Source organism: Taeniopygia guttata, chromosome 3, assembly GCF_048771995.1.
Source record: "Taeniopygia guttata chromosome 3, bTaeGut7.mat, whole genome shotgun sequence".
NCBI classification, from domain to species: domain Eukaryota; kingdom Metazoa; phylum Chordata; class Aves; order Passeriformes; family Estrildidae; genus Taeniopygia; species Taeniopygia guttata.
This window is the reverse complement of record NC_133027.1, coordinates 99115166-99138168: the sequence shown is the minus strand read 5'-3', so window position 1 is coordinate 99138168 and position 23003 is coordinate 99115166. Positions and strand designations below refer to the sequence as shown.

At 52.5% G+C, this 23003-nt stretch overlaps 1 protein-coding gene across 1 annotated transcript; it reads right to left on the bottom strand.

Annotated features, from left to right (window-relative positions):
- Nucleotides 1-10235: 10235 nt before the first annotated feature.
- On the bottom strand, nucleotides 10236-14516 carry SIX2 (SIX homeobox 2). Its single transcript, XM_002196523.6, has 2 exons — nucleotides 13953-14516; nucleotides 10236-11456 (listed from the first exon to the last, which is right to left on the bottom strand). Exons 1-2 carry the CDS (start codon nucleotides 14510-14512, stop codon nucleotides 11153-11155), a joined length of 864 nt encoding a protein of 287 aa, XP_002196559.1. The 5' UTR covers nucleotides 14513-14516; the 3' UTR covers nucleotides 10236-11152.
- Between the last annotated feature and the right edge of the window lie 8487 nt (nucleotides 14517-23003).

Below are 23003 nucleotides of genomic sequence, written 5' to 3'. Positions count from 1 at the left end.
CTCCCTCTCCTCACTTCCCTGGGCTCTGCTCTTGCTGCTGGGTCCCTGACGGTGCTGCAGCACTGACTCGCTGACACCATTTCATTTCTGCATGACACAACAAAACAGGCCTCAGAGATCCCTTCATAATGCCACAGATAGACATAAACAGATGCTCCAAACATATGTAATCAAACACAGATGTGATCTGAAGAGTCCCAGGCAGGCTCTGGGGTCCAGCCAAACTATATGGAGCACAGACTGACAGCAAGCTGAAAATGCACAAGGGGCTCACCTTTCCCCCCCTGCTGCAGCTGGCTGAGCAGAGAGAGATAGGTATGGCAGATACAAACATGCACCAGCTGGGGGGGACATACGGGAGCAGCCAGGCTGCAGGAGGGGCCCATCATCCTCCAGCAGTGCCTGCCCCTGCCTGGTGCTGGAGGCATTGTTGTCCTTGGAGAATTTGGTAGTAGATGACTTTGCAAAAGTCAGCTGTTTTCATTACAGCTGAATAAGTCTACCCAAACAGCCTGGTCTTCCAAAGGGACTGCATCCAAAGAGACCCTGACTCTTTTGTTTTAGTTGGTGGTGAGTGGCAAGGAGTGGATGAGTTTTCTCTTACTTGCAGAGGGCATTAAAGCCATTCCTACTCATGTAAAACCACTTGTTTTAAACAAAAAAACAAAACTGGGGCATATTCATTGAAGGGAGGTGGGGAGATTGCAGAGTGAAGAAAGTAGGGGAGTTCATGCCAGAAATGAAGAATGGGGAGCGTGGGTCTTTCTTTTCATCATATCTGGTGCTGCTGCTGGGGCTCCAGTGACTCCCTGCATCTCCTTATACATTTGCTGAAGGATTACAGGGAAGACAGGTCAGAGGGCAAAAATAACAGGTTTGTGTAAGAGTGGTGCCACCTAGAGCAAGTCCCAAACTGGAGGTGAGTACCTGGTGTGGGGGGAGGATAGAGAGGGCTGGACCCATTTCAGGGAAATTTTTACCAAATAATTTCATCTAGGACCCTAGAATATGGGGGTGGAAAAATCCTTGAGATGCAGTTATCTAAGCAAAGGCAATGTTCATTCCTGTGAAAGAGAATTAATCACTTCTTAAATTGACTCATGCTATGGGCTTGATCCAAAGTCCATGGAAAAACTCTGACTGACTTCACAGCTCCTTGGGGTGTAGGTGGGAACTTTGCCACTGTCTTCAAAAAGAACAGGGCCAGGCTTTAGCCCTTGGCTGAAAAACAAATCAAGGAAAAGACACAAATCCTTTTCAAATACTTTAGAAAGAATTTATTTGAATTTCTGTAGCTATACTGTTACTAATAACATTAAACACCCATGAATATGTTTTAAAGCACACTGTACCTAAATAGAAATTGTACACATATCCGCTTACATGTTTGTTGGACATGAGTCACTTAATAGAAAACTTAGTCATAGATATTGCATAGACTGAAAGTAACATGTCAAATAGCACCTTTGAGTCCTTCAGATTTCTTATCAACTGTTTTCTGGTTAGTGCAAATGACCACTTTTCAGAATAGCTGTTTTACTTCTCTTACAGAAGTGAGCAGGGTGACAGTAGCTATGATTTCAGCAGGCCAGGCAGGTGGAGAGTTTTGTCAAAAGCTTATACTAATAAATTTATGACAATGCAAAAAGTATTAATAGGAAATATAAAATATCAATTTGTCAAAGCCATATGACTTGCAGAAAAAGAAATTAGAATTTTAACAACCTTTCTATGTAAAAACCTTGTAAGACATTGAAATGGTAGAAAAGTTTTGTAGCGGTCTTCTGAAATGAAGTAATGGTTTTAAATTTAGATGCAGATTAATATACAGTGCATACACACAGCAAGATTTTTAGAAAGAGGCTGGGATTGTGTTCATGATTATGCAAACAAAGAAAAAATAGATTGAGATTTGCAACATTTTCTGAGATTTTTTTATCTATGCCCCGTTTCTTTAACTTCTTTTAGATTTTCCATACCTAAAAATAGGTGACAGCAAACTAAACTGGCTTTGACCCGAGCTGCCCTCGCCACCAAAACCGTCCTCGGAAAGTACTGACTTTCACCGGCTCCACATTCATCTCGGGATGATTCGAGCATGTGGTTTGAGTTCAAGAATGCCCTGTAAATATAAACAACTATTACTACTGGAGTACATTTAATGACAAAAATGTGCTAATGCCGCGCTGACGACATTCGCCCTTGAATTACATTCCTTATAAGGGCGACGCTGCTCGGCCCGGCCGGGCGGGCTGCGGGGCGGCCCCTGCCGCGCTGCCGCGTCCACCCGCTCATCTTTGTCCGCAGGAGAATAACCTCAGGCAAAGGTGTGTGCCCCCACCCGGCCAGGGCACCCGCTCCCAGCGCCCTGCTGGCACCCCCACCCACGGTGACACGGTCGGTGACACGGAACAGCGGGAAACGTGAGAGCAAACCCACCTCTCACCCTCATACTCTTCCTCCGGGCTGTGAATAAATAACCAAATGTTTTTAGAAAATAGTAATAATAATAATAACAATAATAATAATAAAGAAATATCCGGTTTCTCGCGGTCGCAAGACCAAGAAAGGCAGCTCAGGTGGCGCCCACGGGTGTGTGGACAGCGCCCACGCGTGTGCTGACGCCTCGGTCCTGTCCTACCCTCGCCCAGCTCGCAGGGCAGAGCGGGGTGCGGGATGGTCTCTCGGGGGGCTTTTGGGGTCAGAAGCCGTGGTCCCGCTTGGCAGCCCCCACCGCGAGGTCCGAGCGGCGACACGGAAGGGCTGCTGAGGGCCAGCCTGACTCCCGGGTTACTGCAAATGGGAAGCCCCCGCCTACCGAGCAATTGCTTTTAATTAGGCGCGGTAATGACCTTCTCCTCGGCCAGGGGAGGCGAGTCAAGTGCTTTTGCACTCCCGGCCGCTATCCTGCCTTCGATGACGGCTTTGCCCGAACTGCTCTTAAAGTTCCGGCAACAGAAGGGCTAAGAACACCCCCGGAGCCCCGGTGGCCGGAGGGGACCCCGCCGCGTCATCGACCCCGGATGGTCCCACCCGCAGCGGGCTGCGGCAGAGCGGGGACACGGGTCCTGTGCCCCACGTCGTTCCCTATCTGATCGTTCCCCGATACCGCTTCAGGGCGCAGATCCCTCTCCTTCTGTCTCTCACACCACCCAAAATGACAGAGAGGGGCAACGGGTTTGTTCTTCTGTTTTCACATTTCGAGGAAAAATTCCACTTTCCCCGGCGTTACTATTTGCTTCCCCCGCTCCTGCGTCTTCTCTGCTGGAAGAAGGAGAATCCCGGCGAGGCCCCTGTGCCGGCCCGAGGCAGTCGGGTGGGTCACGGCAGGGCCGCGGCTCGGGGCTGCCGGTCCCCTCGGGAGGAGCCCCCGATGTCCCCTGCCTCAGAGCCGCCTCTGGCCCGGGCATGTCGCCGTTCGCCCGGCCACCAGCGCCGGAGCTGGAGCTTGTCCTGCTGCCTGCGCAGCGCACAAGCTGCTTCGGAAGGTGCCCAGGGCTTGAGGAGCGAGCGAGGAACCCGCGCCCAGGCGGATTTAAGCGGGGGCACGGCAGCGGCCGGGACCTGCCGCCGCCAACACCAAACCGGCACGCGGGGCTTTGTCGGCTCGATTGGCCCCTCTGAGGGGGCATCTTTCGAGAACTGCAAAGAAAATACTGTCTTGCAGTCGCTGTAATCCACGGTTTTCATTTACTATTATTCAATCAGGATTTATCTCTGTTTTTTTAGGAGGCTACTTTTCCAGGGCTGTTACTCGATACTGATCCATTAAATCATTCCAGCTGAGAGATTAAATGTATGATTTGCAACCAGCTGGATTTCTTAAATGGTGTCTTCGCCTCCCTTCAGAGTATGAGCAGACCCGACGAGAAAACACTGTGCTTTGGCATGGAAACTCGCACATTTGCCCGAAAATTACCACACTGAGTTCATTCAATGCCAACAGTATTCTCTTCCTTTCTCTTCACTGTATTAGATTTCCCCCAGCCATAAAATGACTCCAAAAGCAGATACCATCGAAATGGCAACGCATGCCAAGCGAGCGGGTAGGCAGCAGGCTTAAGCCGCTCTCCGCGTCTCTCCGGGCTGCCCCGGCTCCAGCGAGCCCATTCAAGCAGCGCCGACCCCGGGGAGGGGGAGTCTGGGCGCGGCTGGGCACTTATGGGGGGCTGCGTTCCCCCCGCCACGCAACCCTCGGGGCCGGTCGCAGGGGCCTTCTGTGTCCTCGCAGGACGGCGAGGGTCAAGGGCAGACTGGCGAGACTACGTCCCACGGACAGAGATCCCCGTTGTGCCCCAGCAGGGCAATGCCCCTTCCCACTGACGTTAGGCCAGGTGATAAATACACTCGATTTAGGGTAATTACGGGAGAGCGACTGGCTGCCGTCCACCTACCGAGATCCATCCCCACGGGGACGGCATCTCGGAGACCGTCCATCAGATCTCAAATACCCGATAACGTGGGAAACATTGTCTCTTTGGCTATGCCAGTCTCTCCCGAAAAAGAAAAAAGACCCCTCCAAGCTAAAAGGGATCTGGGGCTTTTTCTCCCACCGAAACCATACTGTAGAGACACTACACCTGGGGGGATTTGCCGCACCTATAGAGGGGAAAGCATTTCTGGGAACGCTTGGTGAGACAGAGCCGGATTCGCACACTCTCGCAGCAGTAGCAGGAGCAGAGCCCCGTGTCAGTCAGCGACTCCTCTTCCCTCTGACCGCCTTGGTTTCTGCTAAAAGCGCCAGTGAGGTGGGATCATCCACTAATTCGGGAAAGCAGCGAGGTGACACGCTCAGGGACGAGTCCCAGTCCCACGCTACTCTCTCCACGGCCACCCGTGCGGCCCCGCGCCGCCCGGCTCCGCGCCCCGCTCAGCGCTGCCAACGCGTCTCTGCCCCACGACTGGTTTCGTTTGGGTCAGGGAGGTTTCCTAGGCGTCTTGACTTTCCAGCTTGTTGATATTTTTGTTAGGCGTTCTCTTGACACGTTCTTAAGAACGATGCTCCAAATGGTAAATAATTGTTGTATGTCCCCTCCTTTCCCCAGCTCCAGCCGTGGCCCCGCTCGGTGCGCGGTGCGCTGCGCTGAGGATGCTCGCCCCGAGCATTGCGCTCGTGGGTAACCGAGTATGTCACGGAGCGGAGAGAAACCCAGCCGCTCCTGGCCCCGCAGCAACCGGGGAGCCCCGATTCACCGGCTCCAGGAGCCCTGTGCCCGGGGGAGGCCGTGCCCTTGCTCCGCTCCCCCGGCTTTGCTTTGGGCGGCGAAGCGGAGCGGGCCACGTCCTTGTGAAGGACAGCGTGTCCCCACGCGGCGTGGGTCCACCCGCTGCCGAGGGGGTCACTTCCCCCCAGGGCACCTGCCGCCGGCGTTTCCAAAGCACCGGGCAAAAGCCGGGCCCCGCAGCGGGGACAACAGATGATCACCTTCCGGAGGGGGTGGGAAAGAAAGGGAAGAAAAGTGGGGAGCGGGACCAGATGTCCCGTCGGAGCCTGCCCGCGCCGTGTTCGGCTCCGTGGAGTGGTGGTCGGGGTTCGGGGTTCGGAACGGTGAAACCTTTACTGCTAAAGTGCTCTCTAATTCAATTCCCTGCTCCCTCCCTCGACCTCCAGCACGTCTACGTCGCTTTGGAACGGCGCTGCCGGGAGTACCTCTGCCCAGACCCAAACTCCTGCACGACTAGAAATCGTTCTTCCAATATCATTCATTGGAATTTGTCCAACTTTGCAAAAAAAAATGTAGACTTGATAAAGTCCCTCTTTATAGCTCTCCACACACCCCGCTTTTTTTCTTTCTCCGTGTTGCCAGCCAGTCTTGCCTGGGTTGACACCCAGACGAGCTCCTGACAGCCACTTTTCAAACTCAGATATTCGTCTCACACGCGTTAACTCCAAATGCTGCCACGGTTTTCACGCTGCAGCCTATTCTTGGAGAGCAGGGCAAAGCAAATGATTATTCCTGATGAAGGTAGCTTTCAATGGATTCTTTACAAAATCTATTCCCCCTTCCTCCCTCGCACCCCCTGGGTACACACGCACCATACCGAGGTTTGCATTTTTCATGGCGGGACAAGTAAGTCTATAAAAGGCATGTTTGTTTTTCCTGGCTGTTTCAAATATGTATTTCCTGGAGGACTTCGCATCTGATGGGGTCATCAGAAGCACATGTGCGATTTTCATCTTTCCAAGTGGTTTCTCCTCTCCTACCGTCCTTTCCTTACCAGCACTGTGCGCTGATTTGACATTTTACCTGTTCGTCCACCTTATTTCCACTAAACCAGCCTCTCTGTTCCAGACTCTTGGTGAGGTCCCAAATTGTTTTGGTGTGTCTGACTGGGTCTTCTTGATTTTGTTTGTTTATGTTTTGGTTTTATTGTTGTTTGGTTGTTTGCTGCCTTTTTTTTTTTTTTTTTGGGGGGGGGGGTGTCGTGTTTAAAAGTTGTTTGTTTGTTTGTTTGTTTGTTTTTTCCTACACGGCTTGGGATGGAGGTGGTCTGCCGGCCAGCTGCACACTGTGACTCCGGATAAAGGTGGATCTGATATTCAGACCTGGAAATCGAGTGTTCTTACCCAAAACCGGGAAAAAAAAAAAAAAAGAAAAAAAAAGAAGAAAAAAAAAAAGTCGTTAATAAACGATCCTCTCCTCCCATTTATTTTAATAGCAAGGAGATGGACCTTCTTCTCGTGCAAGGAGGCGCCTCCTTGATGCATGGAGGGAAAGCTTTGAGCACCGCTTCCCGCAGTAATATGGGAAGAAGGTTATCCCGCAGCCCAGCTACGAGGTTTATGTGTTTTTTCCAAGTCCCAGAGCTACTCTCCTTCAGACAAAACCCTCACCTTTTCCTTGTGTACTGAAGCACTGAAAGTTCCCTTCAGTATATTTTTCTTGGCTGCCTGAGCCTCAGCGTTTTGATTCACTAAGCAGAAGTTAAAGAACTCTGCAGTTAGGGCCAGTGCCCAGTGTTTTCATCGATACCCCCTACATTATTTGTCATGCTCAAGTGAGGGTTTGTTCAAGGCAAAAGCCTGCTTGCTCGTACTGGGCTGCATTTGTTTCTCCTAAAGAAGGCAAGAGATTTTGTTTCCGGGTCTGGTAACAGGAGCCCCAGTGCCTTACACAAACATCGCTGGGCAGGCAGGGGCACTCCCAAGGCTTTCGGTTCCGGGGCTGCAGCAGCCCCCCTCAAACACATTGAGACCTTGGTTAGGCCCAAACTGCTGCACCAGATCTGGTGAGGAGGGCTTGCAAAGGAGCTTTCTCCAAGGTAGCTAACAAAAATATGCCAAGCGGGAGACTTCTCCCGCGTAGATCACGTCGGGTGTCTCCAAAATGGTTTATATTATCCAAAGGAAAATGCAGCCACCCAGCCTTGGAGATGAGAGTCCTCATTACCCCCAAGGGCCTTGAAGGGCTCTGAGCTGGAAGGTGTTCAACCAGCGAGCTCCGGCATACGGTCTCCTATTCATAGGAAAGGCTCTTCGTCCTATAAACTTGCTACCTGTCCCCAGAAAATTGGCGGAAATTGTGCCGCATATGCAGTAGCCTGTCGGGATGCTCTCTCATTGCATCCATCAGTATTTCCCCGTCAGAGTGACGAGCTGCGTCTTGTCAGGAAAGACAGAACTGTTTTCTCTCTCAAATGGGCTATTTCTTTCGTGGCTGTCTTCAGCACAGCACCGTGTCCATGAGCGCTCATACAACAAAATACAGCAGAAAAAAAACCCTCTTCCCTAGTACACGTGAATATTCAGCACCCTGCTATCTAAAGGAATGGCTCCATTTACATTTTGTGGGCCATAAATGCTGAATACATTGTGCAATTCGGTAAGATTATATTTTGAGGTCAAACATTGCATACATATATGTTACATAATACACATACACACACATATATGGAGGTGTATGTTCATATAGGTATGTCTGTGTGCCTGTATGAGACAGACAGAGTGCGGCTCTTCCCAAATTGACCAAGCTCTAGGGGATCTGCCGTGCAGTTTGTCTGTCACATCCTGGCCTCGGTCCGAGGGTAGCCAGGGGAAGTTTCATGGATAAAACCTGACGGAATCGGACCGTCTTTTTATTTATGCCCTGAAACCCATGCGGGTACCCCAGGAACAACCAACCCTGAGATATGTCCTATGTAACCTAATGCTAGTGAATCATAACTAATCTGTTTAAAACCAAGGATTAGTCACGTCAGTTTCGGCATATTCCTCTATCGGGAACTTTTTTTGTGCATGGAAAATTGGAAGGATTTGGGCTAATTTACCAAACATCAGTACTAAGGCAAGTACGGTCTGATAAAATGAGTCTTAACATGTTCGGGGTTTCAGGTTGCATTACACACGTCCCATCATAGGGGCTTTGAGCTGTGTGCATCCTTAATGCCAGATTGACCTGCAGAATTATTTTCTTACTGCATGATTTCTGTTTCTAGCCATCTTTAAGTGGCTTCAGCGACTCACTGTCTCTTAATTCATCCATATATAAGTGATCCTCACTGAAACGTACATGAGTTTTCACAGACCCCACTCTCTCAAAAGGCCTTTCTCACCGTGTCAACTCCTCATTTACTTTCCCCGATCAAATTCTGCCTCCTCTGTGCAATATGACCTTTTATTAATCACGTAAACCCCATCCTGTTTTCATACTGCCTCTTTAAATATTCCCCATCTTGGCTTTACTCTTTGTCATTTTTTCTTTCTCCAGCGGGCAAAGCCTTAAGGCTTTATTTCGGTTTCGAGGCCATGTTTTATTAACCCAGACATTCTGTTTTCCTTCCCAAACTCATTTCTATCTACAAAAATACAAAATAATTAACTGTCCAATTAATTAATTCTTTGCCATATTGCACCACTGTGTGTGTTATTTTACACGGAGCAGAGATCTTTTGTAATTTTAGGAAGCAGTGGTTCCTCTACTTGAAAAATGTTTATTTTCAAAGAATTAAAATCCATAGCTAAAATTATTAGATGCCTCTCAACGGAAATAATAGGATCCTCTATTCATACCCTTATGCACGTAAGGCCACACTGGTATGCTCCCACAGCACAGGCATCAACCAGCTCATCTCTGCTGCTGAAAAAATCACCCCAAAGTGCAGAAGTGAGGAAACGTAAACCCGAATATACCACATTGTCTCCGATAAAATATTGCACCCCGCTGCACCCCAGCATAAGGAGAAAACTGGATTTATAACCGCGACTAAGGAAGATCTTTTTTCGGAGACCGAATCTCCCCATTACCGACATCCATACAATTCTCTCCTATAGACTTTTAACGGGACCTCAGAGAAATGTGCTTTTAGCGGGCACCCGCAAACGCACAGAGGCGCTAATCCAGACCCAGATTACATCAAATTAGAACACTGCCCGCACCATACTCCCACTGATTGAAATTTCAGCCAGCATCTGAAACCTGGACACGATCTTTGCTGATCTACACATTTTTCTACGCCGCTTGAAGTCAAATCGTTTTCTTGGCTTATTTTTTCACAAGAAAATAATTCCAAAAAAGATTTAAAAAAGACCAAAAATGAAGGTACAAAGCTGTTTGGAAGTTCTGAGAACATTTAAAGCATATAATATATTCGGCTTCGAGCAAAGACAGACGGCGAAGGTGCAAGTTGCAAGAGTCCTGCACTCTTTTAATGGGGCAAACTGGCAAGCAACCTGCCTGTGTCTTTGGCCACCCGGTGCTTACAGGCAAGGAAAATAAAAAGAAAGAAAGAAAAGAAAAGGAGAGGAATAGAGAAATCCCTTTCCCAGCATCCCGCAGGCACAAGGCATTTGCAGCCCAGCCGTGCTGGACCCCGGAGCGGGGTCCGGCCACCCTCGGTTTGCCCACCAGCCTTCGGGACGAGGCGGGGGGGAGAGGGGGCGGCTTTTTGCCGGGGCAGGCGGACACCGAGGAAGAGAAGCCCGCAGCCTGCACGGCGGTGCCCTCGGAGGGCAGGTGGGCGACCTCTCCGCTTGCCTCAAGGCCCGCACCGCCCGTCTTTCCCCGTGCCCTTGGCTCTCCGCTCCCGCAGGGCGACTTCAGCTGCCCGTGGCGTTCAGCCTGCCCCGGACCGGGCCGGCAAGGGCCCCGAGGTGCCCGGGCCAAACCGGGCCGGGTGGCGGAGCTCTGAGCACCCGCACTGCCTTCCCCGTGTCCCCATCGGGACACCCGCTCTGCCCCGCTCAGGGCTGAGCCCGAAAATACCCCGCGGGCGAGTGAAGCAGCCATACGCCGAGCTAGATTTCTAAATTTTATTATAAAATAAAAGCAGAAATATTTTCCAAAGAATGTATTCACATAATATAAACAATAAACAAAACTAAGGTGAGTGACTTGCGGTTGATACTGTCGTTTAGGTCTAAACTTGAGCAGCAATTCCTGTTTTCTTTTTAAAGCCCGCTGCAGCCCGCGTTGCACACCGAGGGGAAAATCTACCTCTGCCTTCCTTCGGGCCGGAGCCGGGCCATCACTTCCTTTCCCACCCAGCAAATGGCGAAAGCACCACATGGACGAGGCCAAAGAAGCTGTCTCTCTGCATAGCATCAGCTACAAGAAGGTTACAGAGTCTGCCTAGAGCGCGTGCTGCTGCTATATCTTGACTACAACTTTTGTATTCTTAGTTGAAATTGTACATCGTACACCTGCCACGGATACATAACTACAATAGGATAACGGGAGCGATGTGTAACTTTCAAACAGGCATGGCAAGAGCAGCCTTGCGTTCCCCTTTCTTCCCCACCCCCCCCCCTCAAAAAAAAAATAGAAATATTACAATGTGCCTCTTCCCATACAGACCGGCCCGACCGAGTGACAACACTGAGAGATTTGTGAAGTTAAGGCTGGAACGAGCTGCTACACCGATCAGCCTTACAGCCTGCCGTGAAAATCACGGCTCCTGTCCGACAGTCCTTACACGCCTGAAAACGCCTGTAAGCAACCCTTAAGGCTTTTCACAATATCAGCTACCCACAGCAGAGCCCACTACCTTGCAAACCTGCAGCCAGCCTACTGCCAAAGGGCACAACACTTCCACTAAGGTGTTTGTCATTGCTTCAAAGTCCCAGGTAAGATTATGGAAAAAAGAAAAAAAAAAAAAAACAACAAAAATTGAGGAAAGAAGGGCTGGCGCGAAGGAGTTGAGCGTGTACACGGTTTTAAGAGCCCAGATCGACCAAGTTAGATGACATGGGGTTGAGAATGGAGTCCTGCAAGCTGTGGTGGTGCATGGGGTCGCCGCTGGGCACGGGGATGGCGCTGGGGCCCTGGGGGTGGCCCAGGCCGTGCAGGGGCTGCAGCCCGGGGTTGGAGCTGAGCAGCAGCGCAGGGCTGGAGGAGGTGTGATCCGGGGTCCCTGACGGCGTCTTCTCGTCCTCTGAGCTCCCCAAAACTGTCTTATTCCCGTTCATAGACGCCGAGAGCGGGTTGTGGCTGTTGGAGTTGGAATTCTCGTTGTTTTCCCTATAGGAAACACAAAAGAGGGAGGGAAATCACCATGTGGCCGTCGCTCCGGGGTGCGCGCCGCGGGAGCGGGGGCGGCGGGGAGCTGGCTCCGGGGAGCAGCGAGCGGAGGGGAGTGCAAAAACTGGAGGTTTAAAAACTCTGCCGACCTCCAAGGCCACTTCATCTGGCACTTAGGTCTAAGGTCCGCTGAGCTTGTAAACAGTCTCCCACCAGCCCAGCGGAAAGTGTCACTTTGCCAAACCGTAATTTTCTGCGTCCAAAGAGTTTGCACAGCGTGAGGAGGGGGGCGAAAGGGAGGAAGACTTTATTTAAAAAAAAACAGCTATTAAAAAAAAAAGACTTTTTAACTTTAAAACTGCTCTAGGAGCTGAAGAGATGTTCAGCCATAATTTCTCCTGAGAAGGCCAAAGCCCGGAGAGCTGCAGGCAGGATGGCTCCGTGCAGCAGAACAGCCTCCCGGGCTCACATCAGGAGGGGAAAGTATTTTGCTTAATTAACTGGACTTGGTTTTTTTCCCCCCCCCTGCCCTGAGCTTCAAGCTCAAAACATAGCCCAATATGGACGATAAGGAAAGCGAACAGAGTTAACCCGCTGCTTTCCCCGGCCCTCTCGGGAAATGCTCCGCACGCCCGCCGCTGCTCCTCCGTCCCCTCCTGGAGCGGCGTGGGCGCAGCCAGGATGGCCTCGCACGGCTCCGCGGCGGGGGCACGCCGACAGAGGCTCGGAAAGGCAGGACATAGTTTCGAAATTCATCACCGGGTGAATACCAAGAGATCGCTGGAGGCGGGCCAAGCCCTTGCAGATATATTCTATATATTTATATATCTATAGATGGGGCTTTTTTTTCGGTAATGTGAGTGACAGGAAGGGGTCGGGGTGGCCGTCTAGGCAAGGCTTACGCGGCCTGCAGAGCTCTCGTAGAAATACTTTAGACACCGTTCTGCCTGAACTACTGAAGGCAGTGCAAACCTATTTAGAAGCTTCTGTGGGAGTTTTGTAACACACTGTCTGGCAGAGGGGCCCTATTCTGCAGGATTTGGTCGAGAGAAATTAAGCTGTTGCACTGACGGGTTTTCCTCACTAAGGGCTGCATAATGTGGCTGGAGACACTTAGTGCCAAAAAAATTAAAATAGACAAGAAAGCTCTGTTTGAACAGGTTTCCTTGAGTGGATAGCAATCCCATGAACGATCTGTTCTCCAACGCCTGGAGTGTAATATTAGGTTGAGTGTATTTTTCAATGTCAAAAATATTATTTGCCTCTGGAGACCTTTAAAATTTGATTCCTCGGGAAAAAAAAAAAAGGAATGGAATAAGTGTAACCTTCATTTCCTTTGGATATCTGAAGGTGAGTCCCTGCTATCAGCAATAAAAAGGATCTCTAACATCTCGTAAAACCAACACTTGTGAGGATTTGAAGGAAAATTAAAGCACTAGCACAGTTTCGGGAAATGAATAGAGCAAACCTGTGCCCGAATCTGCGGGGCTGCGCGGCAGTGCGGCCGCGGCGCCGCCTGTTTCCAAAACACGGTTGGCAGAAACCAGTGATAGAAAGAATTCTCCTCGGAGGCACGGATCTACAGGATTCTGATCCGCTAATTGACCGCGCAGATCATACGATCCTACAATTGCCTGTACGGACCGGGCAGTTCAATGAGATACTGAAGGCAGCAAGAGGACCCTTTTTGCTTCTTCGAACCGTCTTCCTAAGGCACAGGGAATGCTGGTGGAAAAATCATCCCGAATAGCCAGGGATGTAGGCATTAACCTATTCCCGGCGATTAATGGTCCCTTCCCTCCACTTAACGTGAAAAACACAGATGCAGAATCATATTCGGCCTAAGAACACACACCTATTGACGTGCGTTCATGAGCACCTTGCTGGGTAGCGAATAAGAACTGCAAGGTCATGAGCGAGGCAGGAAGTTGCTCCGCTCAGGACGCCAGGAGCCCAGGACAGAGGACATATTTGCTACCGAGGTTCGGCCCTACGCATTGCCGGCTGCCCCCGGCTGCCCCTTTCTGCACCGGGGTAACCCTCAAGGACCGCTCTGAGCTGCTCAGGCTGTGGAGCCCTTGCCTTTGGGCCCCGCCGCCGCCGGCCTCTCCTCCGGCCGCGGCTCCTGGCTGGGCTCCACGCCGGGCTGCGACGGAGAGGAGGCGGCAGCGCTGCTTAACCGGGATCCTCGCAGGCCGTGTAAAGCGTCCCTGGCAGCCGGGGCTGCCCCGGGGCCGCCGCGCCGGCTGTGCGGGGAGTGGGGTGTCGGCGGGGAACGGGTCCCGGCCGCCTCTCCCGGGGCTACTTTTGGTGCGCAGACGCCTTCACCAAGCGCCCGGCTCGCTCGCCTCTGGTTCTCTGGGCGCCCCCGAGGCGGAGAGCCCCCATCCCCTCCCGGCGGGCCTTCCGCAGCCGGGACCAGGGCAAATAGAGACTCGGGGTGAGCGGCGGGGTCGGGGAGCCGCGGGCGCCGGGGAAAGCCGTGGGAAGCCGTACCTTTCCTTGGCCTCGGCGGCGCGGTCCCGCTGCCGGCGGTTCTTGAACCAGTTGCTGACCTGGGTGGTGGTGAGGCCGGTGGCCTCGGCCAGCTCCCGCTTCTCGCGGGGGGACGGGTAGGGGTTGTGGGCGTACCACTCTCGGAGGACGCTGCGGCTCTTCTCCTTGAAGCAGTAGCTGGTCTCCTCGCCGTCCCAGATGGAGCGGGGCAGCGGGAACTTGCGGCGCACCCGGTACTTGCCCACCGCCCCTAGGGGTCGCCCCCGCAGCTTCTCCGCCTCGATGTAGTGCGCCTTCAGCCAGAGCTGCTGCAGCTTGGGGTGGTTGTGCGCCGAGAACTGGTGGCTCTCCAGGATCTTGTAGAGCTCGCGGAAGTTGCCCCGGTGGAAGGCCACCACCGCCTTGGCCTTCAGGACGCTCTCGTTCTTGTGGAGGTGCTCGCAGGCAGGGAGGGACCAGAGGAACCGCCCCAGCCGCTCGATGTTGCCGCCTTGCTGGAGCACCTCGCAGACGCAGGCCACTTGCTCTTGGGTGAAGCCAAAAGTCGGGAGCATCGACATGGTGAGCCCTGCCGCGCCGCGCGCCCTACGGCCGCATAGAGGGAAGCGGCGCGGGGCGGCGGGCAGCGCCCGGCATGCGGGGCCGGCCCCGGGGCGGCGGCGCCCGGCGGGGCCCGCTTGGGCGTCACGGCCGGGCGCGGGGGGCCGCGGCCATCGGCGGCGCCCGGCCCCGGGGCGGTCGCGGGAGCCGGGGAAAAAATGCGAAGAGCGACGACAAAAGTCTCGAGAGCCCGAGCGCGGGCGGCTTTTCCCCCCGGCCGCCGCCTCGTTTTTGTAAGTCCAAGTTGCGAGAGTAACTTCGTGCCTCTTTTGTCTCCTATCTGCAGCGCTCGCAGCGGCCGCGGCTCTCACACCCCCACCCCCCTCGGCCGCCGGTTTGGGATCTCCCTGCTTCCCCCCCACCCCCCACCGCCAGATCCCACATAATATAGTGGTAAAGCCCTGCTCACTCGCTCCTCTCTCCCTCTCGGAGTTTTCCCCCCTTTCTTTCTCTCTCTCTCTCTCTCTTTTTTTTTTTTTTTTTTTTTTAATAATATTATTCTAAGCTGGCATGAAAAGTGATTATCCGCGCTGTGATTGGTCCGGTTATCTGACCCGGGGACTGCCAGGAGAAGACAATAGTTTTAGTCAAATTATTTGCCATGGTGACGCTGTCAATCAGGGGTAACCCGATCTGTTTTGAGGTGGCTCCCCGGCTGGGTTGACAGATTGCTCAGATCCACTCAGAGGCGGCCCTGAGAGCTGAGATATTAGCTAGCGAGGGAGAAATTTCCGTCGTGATTGACGCTGCAGGCGCCCGTCGGGGGAGAGGGGGAGCGCGGAGCCCGGGCCCCTGCTCCTCGCCGCGGGGCACTGCGGCGCGGCGGGACGGAGCCGCTGTCTCGGCCGGGCCCCGCCGTCCCGTCTGGATCCCGCAGCCCCATCCCATCCCTGCCGCTCCGGACGGACAGCAGGCTCTGCCGTCCCTAGCAGCCGCGGCTGCGGTGGGAGGAAAAGCCCGTCTCCGGCCCTTGCAGAAAAATTTCTTTCTAAAAGCGTTCCCTTATAGCCACTCTCCCCAGCGCCCAGTAACCACTGTTGGCGAATTTTATAAGGAAGGGGCCTCTCATGTACAATGGAGACCCTGTTCGTGACCTGGGATCTCATTACACTTTTCTCGTACCTGCCCGGGAGCGAGAAGAAGGCACGATGATACGGGGCCGGAGAGGGATGCCTCTCCATTAATCGCCGGCCGTGTCCCACCACGCTCCGGCGTGAAGGGCACTGGCATTTGTGATTACTGGACGCTGGACACTTACTTATACTGGATTTCCAGAGCGTGTCGGGGTGTTTCATACAGGAGAGGAACACGTGTAAGAGTGTAAAAGTCAGAAACACTTCGCTTGATTAAACGGACCCTTATCACACACACGCGTGCCCTTTGCACACCGCGTTTTAAGTTTACCGACTCTGCGGGGCAGGGACCCGCATCCTTTCCCGTCCCTTGTCGGTCTACACAAAGTGAAAGGCGAGGGAGAGAGGTCGTGCAAGCTGCAAGGTCGAGGGAGAGGGTGCGATGAGCGGCTGCAGGGAGCCGCGGTGCCTCCTCGGGAGCGGCGCACGGGGTGGCGGCCAAAGGGGACCGCCGGGGCGGAGGCTGGCGCCGGGGATCGCCCAGGTGAGGGCACTCGGGAGAAGCCTCCCGGCCACAAGCTCAGGGTAGTTTCCACGGCCTGTTATGTTCCCCTTTTGCTGAGAAATAATAATTAATCCCACAAAGTCCTTCTACGGTATTTGCAGTCCTGACAGGAGAGGTCTCTGCAATTGTGGGTTCCTGCCACGGTACCTTTACAGCCGCCCCGGCGCGTCAGGGATTTAGCGAAGCCACAAGAGACCGGACTGCGGCTCCCCACCTCGCAGCCTGAGCCTCCGTGCCGACGGACCGAGCCTCCGTGCCGGCCCGAGCGGGCTCAGCGGCCGTCCCCGGGGGAAGGCGAGGCTGGGCGGCGGCGCGCAGCCCGGCGGCTCCCGGCGGCGGCGGCTCCCGGCGAGGAGCCGCGCCAGGGCTGCGGCCGGGGAAAATGCGGCGGGGGAGGGAGGCAGGGGAGGGAGGCAGGAGGAGGAGGAGGAGGAGGAGGAGGAAGAGGGCGGGGTAGGGGGGCAGCAGATCAACCGTGTCCAGCTTCCAGCATGTCCGAACGCCTGTGTATATCCGCGGCGTATGCTCGTACTTTCTCGAGTGCACTCCGCTGTGGAAGCTGCGTTGTCCTCCTACCTGTCCGTTCGGCCTTTTCAACGAGTGCTGCCATAAGGAAGCAGTGGCAAGCGGGCGGTTCCCGCCCTGGATCCTCCGGGGACGGAAAATAGAGACTTCTTTTTCAGGTGGAGAAAAGAACAGCTCAAATTCGTTTAAAACAAAATCGAGCATATTGGTGATGGGGCGGTAAAGTCCCCTCGCATGATGCTCCCTCCGTTCTTTTACAAAATGAGCTCTCAGCCGCTTAGTGCCTCGATTCCGGCCGATCTCTGCAGGATTCAAAGTGTGCTTGTTTGTAAACGAAAGCATCCCTGTCCCAGCGCTTCCCAGCCAACCTAAGCGGCTGGATAGTTCATAGCCGCAGCTGTAGCCAACAGCGGCGGGACGGTACAACCGCGCCACTTCAAAGGTTGCTCTGAGCAGAAAAGGCAGGGAAACCACAAATCCCCTTCCCCGTCCCCGACCTCTGCGCGCACACACCGTGTGCCTTCCGCTCCCTCCCTCAATAGGGACCGTGGAAATAATGAAAAGTGCTAGCGAGGTCTGAGCTGTGTCTCCCGCTTCCATGCTACCACGCTCGGTCGCCCCACGTTTATTAGGGCTATACCTGACTCCTTTTCCTCTCTTTCTATCTCACAACCACAGTGGTAAATCTGAACGGGAGCAGCTGTTACCCCTAGTTGGAAAGGAGATGTCAAAACCCGTTGCATAGGTTTAGACCTGAAAAAGAGTCTTCTTAGAACCCTAAAATGTGAGTACAGAGTTTACACTCCAGCCCCTCCGTAGACGCTTTCACTTTAGGCTGCCTTAGCCGGGCTGCAGCTTGCATGTAACGTAAGTGCACTTCCCGGAGAGCTGGGCAGAGGCAGGGCTACCCCCTTCCCGGGCACCCTGTATCAGCTTGCGTCCTACAGCAATCGTAAATTAGTGACATCTGGATCCAAATTCTGCATAACTGCTTTTATCTTTAGGGAAAGAGAAAAATTTTCCTACGTGCTAGAAGTCAGAGCAGATACTGGCTGCACAGCCGCGGCGCGGGGAGAATCGCATTGTAGTGCCTTGCGAGCGAAATAGGCGATCGGGAAAGGAGCTTTTTTTTGGCATTTGCGAAGGCTCTCGCTCCCTGACATTATATTTCAGAGCAGGAGGAGCGAATCGCCTGCTCACATTTGCCCCGGGACCGACGAGATGGTTTCGCCTAGCTACTGCCAGCTGTCTCCCGTTTAGCTGTCGTGGAAAGTTTTAGCTGAGCCGACCCAAAGTTTCTCTCGGCTCCGCTGCCGCCGGGCGGCGAAGGCCGGGGTTTCACCCGCTCCGGGTGGCACTTTGCCGGGGCCCATTCGGCAAGCGCCTCACCCCTCCGCGCAGCAGCGTGCGAGGCCATCAGTGGCAACACAATCTTTGGGAAACATGAGCGAAATAAAAAGTTGTGGCTGAGGAACGGGGTGTGGGAGGGCGGTTTTCTTCTGAGGAGCCTTTCCTTGCATAGAGCTGCTCCGTGCCCCCGAGTGAGCGCCAAAGTAGAGCCGCAGTTACCTGGAAATCGCCTTTTCGGCTCTGCCTGCGCCATCCCTTTGCGGACAACAGCCTGTATGGGAGGCTGCAGGCCCGCATCGTTCGTGTTAAACACAGGAGCCGATTCACCCAACACCTTTCCCCAGCCTCTTCGACGGCTGCTTTTGCGGAGCCCCTCGTCCTTTTCACCGAGTTGGGCTCGGGACGAACCTGTCAGCCGCTCTCGCAGGGCTGTGGGCACGTTAGCTCCTGCCAGTCAGTCATGGGCTCGGCAGGGAGACAGGACCACCTCCAAGGGCGCTTTTATCGGCAGGGGTAGCGAAAAAAATGATAAACCCCGCAACTTCCACACGCCAGAAAGAAACACGTTTCCCCGCAGATGTCCACTACCGTGGCGAGGACTGTAGGGAGAGCAACCAAAATGACAGACAACTCCAAGTTTTCGTTTTTTTCTTTATTTCCTTCCTTTATTTTACAATATTTTAATAAAAAAAATTTATTTATTTCCTTTTGGCGGGACTGCAATATGCTTTCCCCTTAAAACCTGTGGGGTTTACCGAGACCCAAAGTCTGCCGCGATGACACTGCTACTCCGGCTAGGTTTTTCTTGTATTTTCTTTTTCTTTTAAAGGCATCATAGCGACCTTTGCCGCGATACTGGGCCTACCTGCCTCATACCATCCAACCCTGGGGCTTAGCTCAGTTTCCCGGGGCTCACAAGTTTTTCGGTGCCGGGACTAGGACTTCTTTAGGCGGTCAAAGCTCACCCGGCATTCCCGGAGGCAATTTTGCAACCCGGATCCGCGGGTTGTTTCCCCTGCCCTCACGTTATTTATTCACGCTTTTATTTATTTTTCAGTTTTGTTTAAAACCCGAATCTATCCTATCAGGGCTGGCACTAAGTTCCTGTCTCGACTGAAAAAAGAAAGCACGGCAGAAGATCACTGCACACAACTAAATTAAGACAAACAACAATTGCTTGTTGTTCCCTGATTTGGGGAGAAAGGGATAATTCAAAGCTTTTCCTGCGCGCAGTGCACAGTTCCTCAAGGGGACGGGTCAAGGATTTCAGATATGTAGCGGGTAACTCGATTATGCTAACAAACTCCGCTTGAAAGAGGACGCTGGTGGGTGCGGGGCGCGGAGCGGGGTGCTGGGGGACTCTGCTGGGAGCCGGCGGGAGCGGAGCCGGTGCCCCACGGAGCCGCCCCGCTCCCCGCGCCCGCCGCTCCGCCGCTCCTCTCCAGCGCGGGGCCGGTTTCCCGGCCGGCTGGACCTGAGATGCTCCAGTAACATCTTCGAAAGAGATCTATTAATCAGGAGATGGGGGCCTGATGGGACGTGTCTGAGTCGGCCTCGGTGAACCTTCCCGCCCCCGTCCCCCGGCCGCCCCCCCGTGAAATGGGACACCGGGGGCAGCACTGTGTCCCCGGCTCAAGGCGCTGTAACATCCCGAGCTCCCCACGAAACACGATAACCCCCCCAGCCGATTAATGCGGCCGGTTCTGATTACTTTTATATTATTCTTTCTCAATCTCGGGCGAGGGACTGAGAGTTTTCATCCAGTTCTGCCACCAGCACCCTCCCAGCCGTTAACCCCAGCATGGATATTTATTTGGGGTGTTCCCACTGATCCCGCGGTGTCCGCAGACGACTCGGGGGGAGGACCGGGGGAAACAGAAGGGGGCCCGGGCCGGTGCCCACCCAGCCCCCGCCCCACTCCCGGCTGCGGGGACCGCCTCAGATGCTCCGCGGCACGAGGGGACTCTCTCGGCACACAGTGTACAGCTAACAGACAAGACAACAACAACAACAAAAGGCACATATGGTTAAAATAAAGAGAGAGAGAGCGCTTTCTGCCTTAGGGGATTGGCAGTAACTAGCCAGAAATGCAGGGTATTGAATCTAAACTTCTGGTGGGCTTCTGAGGGATTGACAACTTAAGTCACACTACAAGCATCAATTTGACAATATTTGTAAACTTCTTGTTTCCAGGGATCTTCTTGATCAGAGATAGACCAGGTTGGTATGAGCTCCAACCACGAAGATCTCTTTTTTTCCCTCCTCCTTTCCCCTCTTCCGAGTTGATGAATAGCGATCATGTTTCTTTTAATGGCTGCCCCCTATTCTCACAGCCTCCCACAACTAACCCAAGAGCCTGTTTCCTCGACCTCAGTTAATTCCGCTGATTATTCCAAGATGATGAGGAAAGCACGAAGATTGTTCGCTGTTCCTACCGATTCAAGGCATTTTTGTTACCATCTCCATCCCTGGCTCACAGGGATTTGACCGGGGAGTATTTCTAGGAAGAGGTTGCCCTCTCTTCCCTCCCCAGGTAGCAGACAGCCCCGGGGGCTCGGCCGCAGTGCTGTGGCTCCGTGGGTGCGCGGTGCTGCCGCGGGGCCGAGCAGGGGCACCCCCGGTGCGGCAGCAGCAGCAGCGGTGGCACCGCGGGTCCGGGCCAGGGGCACCGCCCGCACCTCTGGGGCGCTCAGGCGGCGCAGGTGAACCCGCGCTCCCGCGGGGCCTTTTCCCAAAGGAGCAAACCGCCGGCACCAAAGGGAATTTCGCTTCTCTCCGAGGGAGGAAAGGGACTCCTTCGGCCCCACGGGCTGGAGGCGGGGATGCACTCCGAGAAACTTCACTAGAGGGCTCTAATACTCAGCTCCCATGGCTGCTGAGAGGAAACAAGGCTCGTCCTTAACATCCTTTAGTCTTCCAGATTGATTAAGGCTGGTGAAGTCTTCCGCAGTCTGTCAAAGGCGATTTGCAGATGTCATCGCTATGCAAGAAATCCTTTATCTTAGCAGCAGCCACCAGCTATCCTGCTTCCCTGCAAGTGAGAGAATTCATGTCCCCTTCCTGCTGCATAATGATACAAGAGGATTTTGGGGGCCTTCTTCTTCTGTATCCATGGCAAGGGAAGGAAGTACAGCCTCTAAAACTCCAGACACAGGTATCCTTGTCAAGATTTAGGGACAAAGCACTACACACAGATATGTCGACTTTTTCCCCCTTCACTGTAGAAAGAGCTTGTGTAAGATCTTCCATGGTCTGTGCTATTTAATATGCTCATAAACATCCATCTTTTAAATTCTGCAAGATTGAGGCAAGCTGAAATGTAACACAGTGTTAGCAAGTAACACACAGATATTAATGTCAGATACTGATGCATTTAGCTGCAGTTTGTTCAGTTTTGGGATTTTTTTTCCCTTTTAAATAATTGCTATGATTTCTGCCTTATTTGCAGAAATTAGAAAGTGCAATTTAGTTGCTTGTGATGTCTTGCAATTTTTCTGAGAAGTTTTGTGTACAAATCAAAGCTACAGGAACAGCTTTGTGGAAAACTAGATAGTTAATGTGACATCAGTTTAAAACTGATCAACTTTCCAATGGAAAATTTGCTACTTCTGAATATGACAATAGTCTGCATTTTCCTCTATTGTTTGTTTCAACCTCCTTCTTGCTGAGTTAGTTCTGACTCTGTCCTTTGATGTCTTCTCTGCTTTATTTCATAGGTTCTTGAATCAGCTCAAATACGCTGGGGACCTTTTACTTCCCAGAGAAGTATCCCTTTTCATTCCTTTCTTTTTTTTCATCAGTTTTATTCTCCATATAAACAAGGACTTTATTACTAGACTTAGATTGACTTTGTTGCTTATTTAAGATATAGAAAAGGCCAACCCAGTGAACATTGAATTGGTTTCAGTCAGTTAAGTCACTTCAGCAGGCAGGACTGAGACTGTGTGCTGCTGGGGTACCATACCCCCATCATATTTCCTCCAACAGCCAAGTCATGTGTGCACAAGGTGCATAAGGGCACAAAATCTCCCCTGGCAGCAGATGCTGATGGCAGCACACACTCATGCTACAGAGTACGAGGAGGGGGCATGAGCTAAGCACACCATTTGGCTGCTACCATGCACCCAAGCACAACTTTGGTTGTACCAGATGGCACCTGATTCAACTCCCTCTGTCCTGCACTATTCCAGTCCTCCAACACTCTTCCAGAAGTTTCTACTGTCCCTTCCATGCTCTCAGTCCGCTCACTCCTTTGGCTTCCTGTTGTGAAAATATCCCTTGAACAATTTACAGTGTATTCTGTTCTATTATCTCTGATACTCAGAACTAGAACCTCACAAGAAATAGGTTTGTTTTTTCTTTTTTTTCTTTTTTTTTTTTTTTTTTTTTTTGGAACACAGAAGCACCAAAAGGCACAAATACCCAGTGACAAATGCCACTTAGCCTCAAGAACAGAGAGGGGATCTCAGCCCTATTTTATTAGCAATAGATATAGTTCAAACCTTTGCAAAATGGGACTAAACTTCACACCATCTTGAGACACAGAAATTTTGGTTCTTCCAACAGAGTTTATTGTCTCTGCTGCAGTAATTTTTAGTTGTTTGATTCACACCATAGCTTGCTGAAGAAGCTGATACTAGGCATAGGGCTGAAGATTTCATCGAGTGACACTGAGCTGCAAAGCATGGGATTCTTGTGCAACTACAATTTTTCTATGTCTGCTACCTGCTCAGGGTAGAAAACAATAAAGAAATTACTTTTTAAAGTGATTAAATATGCACACACACTTGCATGAATTTATGTGTACTTATGTAGTCTGGCTGTTTTAATTAACTTTTGTTTAATTTTAATTAATGGAAAAACAGATTGTAATTTACTTAAATCCGAAACTTTTCTTAAACAGTAAGATAACCACATCAGAGTGACATAACCTGGCAA